Source organism: Nannospalax galili, unplaced genomic scaffold, assembly GCF_000622305.1.
Source record: "Nannospalax galili isolate Female #2095 unplaced genomic scaffold, S.galili_v1.0 scaffold1264, whole genome shotgun sequence".
NCBI lineage: Eukaryota > Metazoa > Chordata > Mammalia > Rodentia > Spalacidae > Nannospalax > Nannospalax galili.
Window position 1 is genome coordinate 989,932 of NW_008351636.1, and position 13,686 is coordinate 1,003,617.

General features: G+C 49.9%; 1 protein-coding gene across 1 annotated transcript in view; it reads left to right on the forward strand.

Annotated features, from left to right (window-relative positions):
* Positions 1 to 765: 765 nt before the first annotated feature.
* The window catches only part of Ky (kyphoscoliosis peptidase), a 51,918-nt gene continuing 38,997 nt past the window's right edge, over positions 766 to 13,686 (forward strand). Inside the window, exons 1-3 of the mRNA XM_008848546.2 lie at positions 766 to 1,294; positions 4,373 to 4,435; positions 7,945 to 8,007. Coding sequence (XP_008846768.1) covers positions 1,159 to 1,294; positions 4,373 to 4,435; positions 7,945 to 8,007 — 262 coding nt within the window. The 5' untranslated portion in view covers positions 766 to 1,158. The remainder of the gene's footprint in view (positions 1,295 to 4,372; positions 4,436 to 7,944; positions 8,008 to 13,686) is intronic.

The window sequence follows — 13,686 nt, forward strand, 5'->3', positions numbered from 1 at the left end:
GAATTTTTATTACCCCAATGATCCCCGTGAGAAGATGGAGGGGAAATGGCCTGTCTGGGGTCACATGGACAGCAAGTGGTGGCACTGGTACTGGAATACAGCCTGGGTGATACCGGCTGTTCACGCAGCAAGGCAGGGTCTGTAAACTGCAGTGTGGGGAAGGGTCCCAGGACCAGGCCTCTGAGCAGGTGCTATCTATTACCTATGGAAACACTAATTTGGGGAATGTCTCCTTATGGGGTTGGATCACAGTGCCAAAGGCTACCAGGCAGAAGCCCATGTAAACACTGCTTAGACCTAAAGCCAAATGCCCTGTCGCTGTTGGCTGGACAGACCAGGCCTAGCTAAAAATAGAAGGGGTTCTCAGGTCCAGCTCCCGAAGAGCAGCGGCCAGCTCCCTATCCCTGGCCTCTTCCTTTCTCTCTATTCTTTTCCCCTCGGGCAAGAGCCACTCTTCCAGAAGGAATGGAGTTTTTTAAAGACCTCTATTTCAGGCAAAAGAATATTGTTAGCTTGATACCCAGTGGACTTGACCCAAGTTCTGGAGCAGCCATGACTGGGGAGGTGAGGGGGAGTCACCATAAGCGCCTGAACTATAGAGAGATCTCTCAACTTCCAAAACCCATTCAAGGGATCAGAGGTCAAGGCTAAAACTCGGCCAATATCTACACGCCTTACAGTTCAGCCCCTAGTCCCTTGTCTTTCTATTCTGAACCAGCTCTCAGTATTGACCACACGGTGCAGTTTCAGCGTTGGCCAGGGGCTTCTCTTAGGACGTGGTGAAGATCGGTCAGCACGCCGCCCAGCCTGAAGGAGAGCAATCCTGGGGCCCAGGACTAGACCTTCCAGCGGCGGAAAGGGAGGCTCAAAAACCCGCGTCTTTGCAAAGTGCGGCCTGGGTGCAGGTCAGGGCCCTGCCGGGGATTTCCTTTCAAAGGTGACTTAGAGGCACTTCAGGAGGGTAGCGCCCTCCCGGGCGGGTACTAATGGCGAGTTTGGCAGAGTCAGCGAAACGCGCCTGCGGCTCCTGCGGCAGGGGAGCGCCCTCTCCCGCGCCCGCGCCTCTCCCGCGCCAGGCAGCGGCGCGCACCGGGCCATTTGCAGCGCAGGCAGCCTCAGGAGCAGCTGCGGCGCCCCGGCCCGGAGGGAGGCGACAGCATGGAGCTGAAGAAGGACAGCAACGCCGTGTCCATCGACATGCTGCTCATCGTGCACTCCGAAAAGCTGCGCGCGGCGCACGGCACGCACTTGGACCCGCAGGCGGACCCGGGCGCGCTGCTGCAAAACCGAGGAGGTAACGAGCGCCCGGTCCCGGGTCCCCCAGGATCCCGGGGCACCTCGGCCTCCTCGCCCCCCATCCCCAGCGTTCGCCCGCCGTGGGGCGCCTCGGATGCCTCCGAACAAGGCCAGTCAGCCCAACACTCTTCCCCCAAGGCTGCCTTTACCCGGGCGCGGCGGCACCCGCGTCCCTTGGCAACGGGCTGCGCAGTGCTTGTCCCAGGTTGACTTCCCATGCAGGCCTACGGGTGCTTCTGTCACCTCGAGAGCCCGTTTCCTCCCTGCTATTCCCTGAAGGGTGCAGAGCACGTTGGAAAAAGTCCTACAGGACGAGGCCAGGGCTGACCCACGTGTAGCAGAGGCCTGCTCTTCACCGCAGCACCCTGACCGTCACGGGGGACCCCAGAGGATCTGCATATTGAGTCCGAATTTGAGATAACTTACAACCTCAGTTTCCACTTTCTTAATCTCCTCTCCCAGTCCCCAACAGATGCAAGGCATGAAATGGTAAAGGCTCCCAGGCTGGGGGTGGATGGGGCTTGAACTACTGTTTGTACTTCAACTTACCTTCATTTCGACCTGTTCTACAGACTTGATAGGCAAGTGAAAACCGGAAAATGATGGGTTATAGTGGGATGGTGAGGGCAGAATCATTCTCTCTGTTCTCCATACATATAGTATGAATAGAGTATAAATGGTAAAAGAAAAAGTGGAGTTCAAGCAGCCCCTGAGAAGTGTGGAAACTTCAGGGTGCTGGTTTCTGAGGAAGTCTCTGAGGCTGACAGCCCATCTGTCCTCTAGGCTTGATGCTTGACAGCTATGCAGAGGAAAATGTCTTCTGCCTCCCACTTTCCTCCAGCTCTGGAGCTCCTGGAACTCCTACTGCAGCTCTGCCTTTGGCTCTTCTGTCCCCAGAGTCCCTGTACGCAATGAACACCCCCAGTCCACCTGCCCGGCTAGAGAAGTGGCTCTATAAACAGCCTTGACCCACCAGCCATACAGGTTGGAGCTGTGCAGCGGCTCCTCGGAAGCTGGAAGAGAAGCAGTTAGGGAAAGAAAGACTGGAAGGCTGAGAATGTTCACACTAGTTCTGGTTTGGGAGGGATTGGGGATTGGGGAGCTGTTGAGGTTAGTTGATTTTCTAGCTCTCAGTGCTGCTCCTGAGGGCAACGGCAAAGTTCTGCTCAGGGTCTTCATAGGAAATAGAAGAGAGCCTTTGCTTCTTGGAAAGGACATTGCTCCCATCACAAATAACACAGTCCAGGAAAATGCTCCCAGTGTGTGGTAGGTGAGGCCCCACTTCCAGATCAGCTCAGGAGGCCCCACCTCCCAGTCCCTTTGGATGGTATCTGTCCTAAAGACTCTGACATTGGAAAGGGCAAAGAACACAAAGAAGCCTGGGAAATGCTGGGCATCAGAACTGTGACTCCAGACCAGTGTACTTCGCACTTCAGTCCTGACTCAGGGAGAAAAGTGCCCTTACTTGAAAGGGATTGATGTTTTCACCATGAAGGTTTCTTGAACATGCTGAGGCAATAGAGGAGCCATGTGCCCTATTCAGAATCAGTTCTGTACCACAGTAGAGAAAAAGGGAAAGTATGTGGCCTCCAGGGTCTGCTGGGACCTCAGTCTACACTGGCCTGCAAACACACTCTTTGGGACACAGCCTAAGAAAGGAAAACCCTGAGCCAAACTACTTGTTCAGAGGCCTGTCCGGTCTGTACAAGACCGGTAAAGAGTCCCTGCCAGCTAGCTTCCAGATCTCTTCCTGTCCCCTCTGCAAGCCAGTTGCCCCTCTGAGGAGCGGCTCTTCTTCGCCTCTGTAAAGGAAGACCCAAGTCCCCTGAGAGAAGAAAACAAAGCTCAGTTACTGTCACAAGGCAGACGCCACCGTGGCCTTATAACAGAAAGGAGTCAGAGGGACAGAAAGACAAGGAGAGTTAGCAGAGATTTAGGCTGCAAGTCTTGGCAGAGGCTCTCTGTCCTTTGGTTTGGGACCCTGGCACTTTCACAGCTATTTCCTTAGGCCACACTCCTCACAAAGCACACTCTGGAGAGGAGTTCACATATCCCTGTGGCCATGGAGGAGATAGGCCAGCACTGCATGCTCTAAGTCTGAAAGAGCTTCAAGTCTAGCAACAGTCTAGCTTGCTCGTGCATTCCACCCTATTAGTGCATCATGGGTTCCAAATGGTAAGCTACAGACCTTGACTATATTACTGCAGAAAAAGAGGACGGCACATGAAACTAAGGAAGACTTCAGGGCTTCTGAGTGGGTGAAAGGTTGTAGAACCAGATTTGGGACTGAGCTTCCGTGAGCACTACCGTAAGTTGTGCTACAGACCTGGACTGAGGAAGACACCTCTGGGGCCACCAAGGTGTACTAGACACTCTTCCCACACTGGGAACTAGCTTTTATTGCAGTGGCTCCCACTGCCAGGACACGTGTCAGTTTGGTGCCAGAAACTTGACCTCACACCTACCACTTCCAGCCACTGTCAGGGAGCCAGTTCCCCTTCCCTTCCGCATCATCACCAGGATGGGACACAGGTGCGTCTGATGGGCCATGCCTAGACCATACATGCCCATAGTCTAATTGCAAGGGAGGCTGGTAAAGTGGTCAGCTGTCACTTCCCATTCCCAAAGGGATAAGTCTTTTTCTACCCTCCCTCACCCCATATCAAGACTCCCCAGGTATGGGATGCACCACATACAAAGATGGGCAGGCAAAATGGATAGTAATGTCCAAAATGGATAGTATGAAAGTAATGCTTTCGTAGTAGTTACATGCTGGAGTGTGGGAGTGGGAATTGGGCATCTGTAGAGCAAAACTTCCTGTGGAAAATCCTGGGGGCCACCATTGAAAACTATCATTCTACCATTCTAACAGTTTAAAAATATTTTTGACTTTGAGGATTGCATTCATTTCCTCAAATGCTTCTCATTCAAGGGCAGTCTTATCTTGGAACCTGAGAAAAGTGGGTTCCACCAGCCTTGCTTTAATGCAGATGGGTCTGCAGTCGGTGCAGTAGTGGATAACTCTTGCCCTGGGGCTCCATCCACAGAGAACCTCACATCAGTCCTTATTTCACAGGATTCCAAGGTGTCAGAAATGGAATCCGGAAATGGCAGGAATCAGAAGGAAGTGACTTTCATGGTAAATCTTTTTTCCTTTCTATTTTCTTTCCAATGTCTCTAATCCAATACCTGGGACAATAACTGGAAGGGTTGGGTTGCATTCACCGGGAAACTAGCCCTAACGTCTGATCACTGAACAAAAGTGGTCGCTGCTGACTCAGCCAGGCCTCTAGGCCCCTGAGTACCTGGGAAGTTTTTCCTGGCATTAAAGCCCCTGCTCTCTTGGAGGCTTCAGCTAGGGAGCAATACCATAAACTTGAGCACCCACTTGTTTACTGGCTGAGCTATAGGGGGTGGTGGGAATTAAGTGTGTTCCCATGGGAGGCAGAGCTGCTCTTATCACAAAAGCTACCCATCTTTCAGATTTTTTTTTTCTGAACAGTAAAGACAGGGTCTGCCTTGAAACAGCATTGCTTAAGGCCTGGGGCAGAGCCGGTGAAGGGTTCTGTAGGCTCCTGCTGGCCTGCACTCTGGAATACAGTAAGAAGTCAGCTTCTGGTTCCAGGCATCTTTCTTTCCTGTAGGCACTGAACCTCTCTGGAACACTGATAATGGGCCAACCGTGGTTGTCCTCATTCTGTGTCCCTCAGAGACTCATCAGTCCAGCATCTGGGCACATAGAATTCTAATAGGCATCAGACCTCCACTCCTAGAGCCTCGCTAGGGAGCTCCATCAGACCCCAGACTCGTAAGTCATGGAATCAGATGACTGACCCTCCACAAATGGGGAAACAATGCTACAACTGAGGAAGTGTGAGTCACTCTGCTCTCCTTTGGATGGTGGCAAAAAGGAAAAGGAATGTTCTAAAACTAAATCCATTCATTCATTCGTCATTCATTAACAACTTACTTTGTTCCAGGCACAAGTTTTCATGTTGGAGATGACACAGTGAAGAAGCCAGTCAAGAACCTTGTTCTCGTGACAAGGTTCAAATGACTGTGATCATGATAACACTGACTACAGCAGATTCTCTTCAAGATTTCCTGTGTCCCTTACCTTGCTCATGGGCAGGAGTCCCCCTCAAAACACACACACACATCCACTAGGAAGCCCATCTTTCTGTGTCCTGGCTATTGGGCACAGACCCATGCAGTGTCTTCCTTAACCTTGCTACTGGGGCCATCAGATGGTAAATATGCCAGCACTGGTTCAACTGAGGCAGATATGTCATAGCTAAGAAATTATGCTGAGGGCTGGTGAGAATTAGAATCAGACTCCAGAAACCTGCTAGCCACAAGAACAGCCGCTCAGCATGCATGCATGCTAGATGCAGGTATGAGTAGTTGAGTGGGCAAGGCAAACCACAGGTAAATGTAAAGAGACAGAATGTCCTTGAATATTGCCACTCCCTCTTGCCTTGCAAGAATCATCTAACAATCAATCATCTTAGGGCTTTTCAGGAAATACTGGAATCATTCTAGTTTTAGCATCTTCCAAGTTCCTGACTGGATGGGAGGTTAGTGGAAAAACACAACAAAACACAAGGTAAGGCAGTAACTATTATAAAACTATTATAAGATAGTTCTACTAGACTCAGTGGTTCTTAATACAAGGTATCAGTCCATAGAGTGTGATTTAAATAGTTCTTATAAGACCACCCAAGGCCTAAAGATTTGGCATAAATGCAGAGCTGGAGAGAGCATTTGCAGAGTCTCAAATCCAGAAAACATCATGGTTCTATCATTTCACAAACACAAGGAGTTCAGTGTAAGATATCATTTATTTAAAATGGCATGTGTGCATGTGTCAGGGAATTAGAATCAGAGCTTCTTCCTGTGTTTTCTGATACCAAGAATCAGGATACTGGTATTGAAACTGGCCTTTTCTCATACCTGCCTTGTTGGTACTCAAGTCCAATAACCAGCAGGCCGCCCAGCTCTGACAGCTGGGGAAATTTCATCTCAGAAGGAAGTGGCCAGTGACATGTGCTGATAGAGTGTGCACAAGTGTGACTGACTAAACATGGCATCGATCCAAAGGGGCACATTTGTCCCCCTGTTGTTACCCTGTACACTTCTTGGCCTTGGGTGTTGGCAAGAGGTAGGGTGGGGAGCTTGGAACGCTCCAAACTTTTGGAAGCAGCAGGTGTTTGGGCTGAGCCACCCTTCGCCATAGCTTGCCCAGCAACGGCTTCCCCTGCTGTGATTGGCTGCTTTCCTTGGTCCTGGCCGAAGTCTGCCTAGCAGCACAGTATCCAATGCCCTACAGCTAAAGAGAAACCAGTTGTGCAGTCCTGACTATAAATACCCCACAGAAGCTGTGCCAACCAATCACTCTCCTTGAGGATTCCCTTTCTAGATCCTGTTTCCTCCTGATAGAGGTGCGACCAGCTGTGCCCACAGAAGGCAGCTCCCTGTCCTCGCCTGAGTCTGGCCTGGAGCTCCAGTCCAGCATGCCACATCATCCCATGTTGGCACACAGTGACAGTAGACCTGGCCTCAGCTAATTAACCATGGCCTGTGGGCCTGGGCTGACTCAGCCTGTTTGTAGGGGAAGACTGGAGCACATAGGCTTCTCCAAAGCAAGACCCTGCTAGGTGGATCCCAAGTCTAGCTAGGCTCAGTGCCTCACCCACACACATGACTGGCTTCTGCTTAGGCCCAGGCACGGGAAGCACTGACTGGCCTATTTGGATGGCTAAACTACTCAGGCCAGCACCTCAGAGGTTTTACGCTGAGGCCCTAGTCACTTCCAATGGCAGATCCACTGCAGGCCACAGAGAGATGATGACAGGTGGGGGGACTAGTGGTGGGGAACTTCCTTCTTCCGTTGTCCTGGCCCTTCCCCAGACCCTCCTCTATCCCCTGAGACAGAGGTTCAAGGGCAGCCTCAATAAGAACAGTCCACAGTAGCCATAAAAAGGAATGAAGGAAAGCTCATGTTTATGGGGGCGGGACAGAGAAGCCTGTTGGTCCCCTTGATGATCCATGGCAAGAGCTAGGCATGTCTCTTCAGCATCTGGGCTGTGGGGACATGTCTGTGTCCCAGGGATGGAAATATCCCCATGTATGAAGAGAACTCATACAATGCAATGTCCTGCATGTTTAGTGAAATAAACCAAACTGCACATGCTCCCAACTGCAAGGCAGCTGCTGTCTGCTCTCCTCGGAAGGCAGCAGGGAGCTGAGCTAGGAATCGGGAAATTTGGGATTCAAGTACCACATTAGAACCTCCCAGCCCACTCCACAAAAAGGTGTGACGATCAGTCAGGCATCTGTGTGTGAGAAAGTCTTTGGATATTGACAAAATATCAATAGTGCTCTGAGGACCACTAGAAGTGTCACCACTCTGCCTGGGCTGGCTTCAGCACCCACGGACTCCCAGGCACGTACCTGTCCCAGTTCACAGGTGTGCACACCATGGAGTATACACCCGGGTGTGCATCATTGGACCAGGCTTTAGATATACTTGGCCCCCTCCAGCCTACATTTCCTGCAGGTGCTCGCATCTCCCTCTGTTCCCTTCCCAGGGAACATTGCACCATGGTCCCAGTGGTCACTGCAGCCCTTTCTGTCTTCCTTAAATAGGAAACCTGGCAGAGAAGCAGCCCCTTCGGCAGCCTCAGATCATCACTTCCTATGATAACCAAGGTAAGTGACTCATCGCTGGCCGTGGCTTCTTTTGTGGCTGTGTGCCTGGACCTGCTGCCCAGCCAGGGAGCCCAGAGTGTAGAGATCAGACTTTGGGGGACAGCTCCTCTCTGAGCAATGGAAGGTGGAGCATCCTTTTGTCTCCCAGCATCCCAGAGGAAGCGCTGAGAGGCTGTATGGTCCAGATCGGCCCTTCACCTGCAATCCAGAAATGAAATCCTTGGGTTGTGGATCCCATCACTATCAACATTGTCAGCACTGTGAAAAAAGGTCACAGCGTACTAACCATGTATCGGGAACTCTGCAAACCCATTCACGCACTTATTCTCATGTCCATTAAGTTCCACAGCAATCCTACTTGGGCGATACACCTCATTTTACAGATGAGGACACAAGGCTTAGAACGATTGTCAGCAAGCATCAGAGCCAGCACTCTGACCCCTTACTCTCCACCCCCCCAGCAAGGTCTCAGTTGCTCACCGTCACACAACTGGGTTTCCACAGCTCCCTGGAAACTGATCCCTTGCTGGCTCACAGTGTCCAAGTCCTCCCGTGTCCCTGAGTCACAGAGGTTCTTTGCCCTCTCTTGAAACTGACCCTGCTGAGGAATCCCACTTAGTGCTGAGTCTGCTGCAGCAAGGTGAAGTGATTAGGCCCTTCGAAAATCCTCACTTTCTCAAGACAGGATCTGGATGCTTGGAAATGGCAGGCCAGGACATCATCAGACTGACTGCAGTTGTCTGGATCTGAGAACATGATGGGGTAGAGACAAGGGTTCCTAAGTCACCCCTGGGGGTGGGCCTGGTTAGAGATCTCCTATTCCCAGGTGGTTAATTGCTCTTTGTTAGATGTCTGAGCGCTCTCAAAAGCTAAGCAGAAAGTTTGCTGCCATTTATCTTAGCACTGATGCTCAAACCTGCAAGGAAATTAGGCAATGGTATCTGGGGGCACAGGTACCCCTCCTCCTCCTGTATTGGAAGGCTCCGGGAGTTCCAGGACCTCTAGGAGAAATGCTTTCTGCAGTTCAGCTGACCTTCACAAAAAGGACAGGGAGGGAAGAAGGACCAGTCAACTGGGGCCACAGCATGAGGGATCCAGCTCTCTGCAGTCTGCATCAGTGCCACTTGTGGCCAGAATTCCTAGAAATGCCATCCAGGACTGGCCCCAGAGTCCCCTTCATGGATTCGCCAACACTGGGACCTGCCAGAAACACAAGGGGCGACCCAACCCCAGATATGCTGCTTCTGTTATCGACTTAGCTGCACAAGGCTCACCACAAAACAAAACTCAGAGATGCTCTGCTAGAAAGAGAGAGGCTGAGCAACCACCTATCTCATAAAAGAAAGGCTCCTGGCCTGTGGAGCTGATGTCTTAGGGAGGAGAGAAGGGAGCTAACTTGACTATCAAGATACTGCCAGTCAAGGCTGAAGGAGAAAGTAAAGCAGGCAGGATGAGGGAAGGAGAGTTATAGATCAGTTTCCAATGACTGCTATGACACTCTTCTACACAGTTGATGGCTGAGAACAACACCAAGTTTTTGCCTTAAGCTTCTGGATGTCAGAAGTCCGAAGTCAGCTTCACGGGGCCAGAGTCAAGTGTCAGCAGGCTTGGGTGCTTTTGGAAGCTCTGGGGGAAAATCCATTCCTTGCCTCCTTCTGCTCTTGCAGGCTGCCAGCATTTCTTGGCTTATGTCTGTGTCATCCCAGTCTCAGCTTCCTGCCTTCTCTCCTTATAAGTAGCCAGATCCCTCCCTCGGTCCCCCTCTTATAGAAGGCAACATTATTAGGTTCCAGAGACTCTACACCAATATCCAGAAAGATCATTTATTTGGTTCAAGGCAAGGAACAATTGAAAATAGAGCAGGTGGGGCCAGAGGTGGAGTTCAGTAGCAGAGTGCTTAGCTAGCATGCAGGAGGCTCTGATTTGATTTCTAGTACTCCATTCCCCACACCCCTAAAAAAGAATAGGTGAATGAAACCTCACTAATAAGGTAATATCTGAGCAAGGAAGGAGATGTGAACAAGCATAAGGACATCTAGGTCAGAGCTTAGAGAGACTTGGCATGAAGTCACCAGGCAGGTGGATATGGAGAGTGGGTGGCTGTGGCCAAGGGAAAGGGGCATGGGCAGGATAGGAAGTAAAAGGAGAGTCAGAGAGGACTCAGGACAGAACTCACAGGGACTGAAGGTTACCCTCGGTGTGCTGGCTTCTAACCAGAGCACTGTCAAGACATTAGATGGTTTTAGACACGATGCCACCAGTGGGTGGGCAATAACCAGAAAGGGGAAATGTTGTGGTCCTGTTATCGATCTAAGGGTTATGGTTGGGTTTGTTTTCTCCACCAAGAATCACATCCATATACACAGGAAGAAAAGTTCTCCACAAGTGGAGAGGGAACTTCAAAACCAAAAACTCCAAAGCCCCCCAGAGGGTTTGGGCCTTTTAAGTGGTTTTGCTGTTATGGGGTAGGTCCTCCTCCCCTAATTTTAGATTGGTCAATTTAAATAACGGAGAGAGTCGGTAGGTCACAGCTCTAAGCTGAGTGAAATAGTCTGGTCTGGCCTTGGTCTTTTCTAAACTGGTCTCGACCAGTTAGCCAGAAAAGGGACCTTGCCATCAGGAGGAAAAGTTTTCTCAGATCAAGAAGAAGCAGGAAGTGTGCCATCTTTATTTGTCATTAGTGACCCTGTTGTTTATTGGAGATTTAGTTCCTTACAGGAGACCGGAACAAGAAGTCTCCTGGGGGAGGTTTCATGATATCCAGGCAAGATGTCTTCCTATGTTGTGGATTTGGGGTATAAGGAAGGAAGGATGAGTCAAGGATCGGGGGTAAGCAGCAGGAAGGAAGAGGTCGAAGGGGAGCAAACTAAGAGAGAAACAAGAATTCAGACTTGGCTCTGTTGAGACCTGGGAAGCATCACTGTTTGTGTGCTGCTTGCCTAGTCATCCTGCCAGCCTTGAACTCCTCAGGCCGTGTTCTGTAGCTCCCATCAGCCCCAGTGCAGCTTTCTGTCACAACCACAGCATAGAGCAGACATAGAATGCATGGCATGCGCCAGACATTGAGCTAAGCACCGCAACCACATTCCATGGAAAGTTATCTCACAAAAATTTCCCCACATAATAGATGGAGAAATTGAGGCTCAGGGGCTCTAAATAGCTTGCCTGAAGTCATACAGCTAGATAGAACATGGCAGAACCGATAGTTGACCCCATGTCTGTATCCCCAAAGCCAGTGGTCTTAACTTCTGTATCACACTGCTTCCCCTATACAGGGCAGGGACTGTGCTAGTGGGATTGCCTCAGATACAACCTCCCTGATAAGAAAGCCACGGTTTCAGCCACAGCTTCTTGCTCAGAATGGGTCAGCCTTTCCCCTCTTCCACAACATGCTGTCCAGTGGTAGATTTTACACAGAAAATAACAAAAAGCATAGTAGAAACTTGGATCTTCATATGAAGTGACTTCAGAAGATGAACCTATAGTGGGTGTGTGGGTCCAACAACAGGAGAATGATTGTTAGGAGACCCTGTGACTTCAAACCCTGAAGGTTACTAATGGGGAGTCAGTTTTCCTTTGGAGTTCCTGCCCTACCAAGTCCTCAGCCCTTGCCTCATACAAACATGATGATCCTGAATAGGGCAGCCTTCTTCATTCATGCACGCACTAGAATCAACCTGCCATATTTCCCAACCTGGAACTTCCCATGGAGCTCCATCCTGCAGAAGGAATTGTGAATGGTCCTGTGTATTTGAGAGTGGAGGTCATGGGCAGTTACAAGGGGAAAAAACACAGCATCACACATAGCAGTAGCCATCCAGATGGGTTCATCCCTGACCTGTGACACTCTTCCTGTCATCTCATAAACACAGTGGTAGCTTGTGTACTGAATGTGGCAGTACCCAGGAGTAGTAATACCCTGTTGATGTCCCACAGAGCTACACAGTCCTCTCACAACCTACCATGCTTGTTCCCAGGATGTCCTAGCTCACCACTCCCTGACTGCTACCCCCTGTGCAGAAGTACAACATGCCTCTGTTGAATGCCACAGCACACACGCTTTGTTTAAGAGTGCTTTTATTTTTATAAAGATTTTATTTATTTTATTTTATGTACATGAGTGTTTGCCTGCATATATGTAAGTGCACCACATGTGTGCCTGGTACTTGCAGAAACCAGAAGAGGGCATCAGATCCACTGGAACTGGAATCAAGGATGGTTGTTAGCCATGATGTGGATGCTGGAAACTGAACCTGGGTGGTTGGCAGGGGCAGCCCGGGCTCCTAACCACTGAGGCATCTCTCCAGCCCCATACCTTCATTATTTAATATTCTCAATGGCCCAACACAGTGGGTATTGGGCACATGGTATGATAGGAGACTGAGGACCACAGAGTTGAATTGTTTACCTGTGGCCACACTTTAGGTCAGAGGCAAGGCTGGATTGAGACCCCAAAGCCCTAGTTCTTTACCTGTCACCAGCACCTTAAAGGTGGGAGGTTGATACCTATCCAGTCATGGGGGAAATTCAAGTGTTCAGTACTCTAAGAAGCTGCAAAATGCTGGGTCTCATCCCACTAAATAGGACGATCTGCTTCTAATTATAGGACCTCCTAGAGTCTTTAACACCATGCACAGCATTGCATGATGCCATTTGAGTGTGATACTTTGATAAGGATACAGGGAAAGGAACACTGGTTGCTGCTGCTATTGTACAACATATGAAAAGGTTTCCAGGAACTTCTGAGGCTGCTGAGCTATGGAGTCTGCCTAGGCCATGCACCAGGTTGCTGCCCAGGAGTCCAGCATCTAGGTGCCACTAGTGCCATCTACCACCTGAACAAATGTTTGCTTCTCTGCCCAAGCCCTGTGGATTTCAGGATTCTTCCTGCTGGCTTCTAATGTGAGACTGAACATTTAAAAAGGCAGCCACTTGTTAAAAATCCATAAAATCAAATCCTGGGCACCAGCCTTAGGACAGGTGAATAGTTAGCACATTAGCACATTAGCACATTTGCAGTAATAACCGCTATTTAGTTATGTTTATTACAGACCACATTTGACATGGGTGGTTTCATTTACCCACAACTGCAAATACTGTTCTATAAGTCTTCAAGAAGGCCTTTATGTTGTCCCTTCCAGCGGTGAATTAGGTGCTGCCTTGTATGAACAATGGCATTTCCCAAAGCTGATAGTGTGTAATGGTAGGTAGGAAGTCACTGAAACTTCTGTCTTGATCTCTGAAGCTGCTGGGTGAAGTGTGGCCTTGTGGAGGTCCGCTGTAGAAGAGCCAACTTGCCTGCTATGTGAACCCCACTAGAAGGCATCTTGCTACCCCAGGCAGAATTTCTGAGGGGTCCAGACCCTAGCTGACATCTGCCTGGAACCTCATGAGATCCCAAGTGAGAGTACCCAGTCTGAGCCACTTCTAACTTGCTGACCCAAGGGATGGTCACTGTCCTATGCAACTAAGTTTTGGAGTGATTCTTGACTAGGAGGAAGCAATGGGTATAGACACTATTACTGTCTTCCTCTTTTCAGAGAGGAAATGGTAACAGTAAGAGGGGTTGACCTCCCCAAGGTCATGGGGCTTATTCAAAGCTAAGGGACAATACCTCAAAGGACTCCTGTTCTTCACCCACAAAATATTGTTTCTGAAGTCTGCATCAGTCTCCAGAAT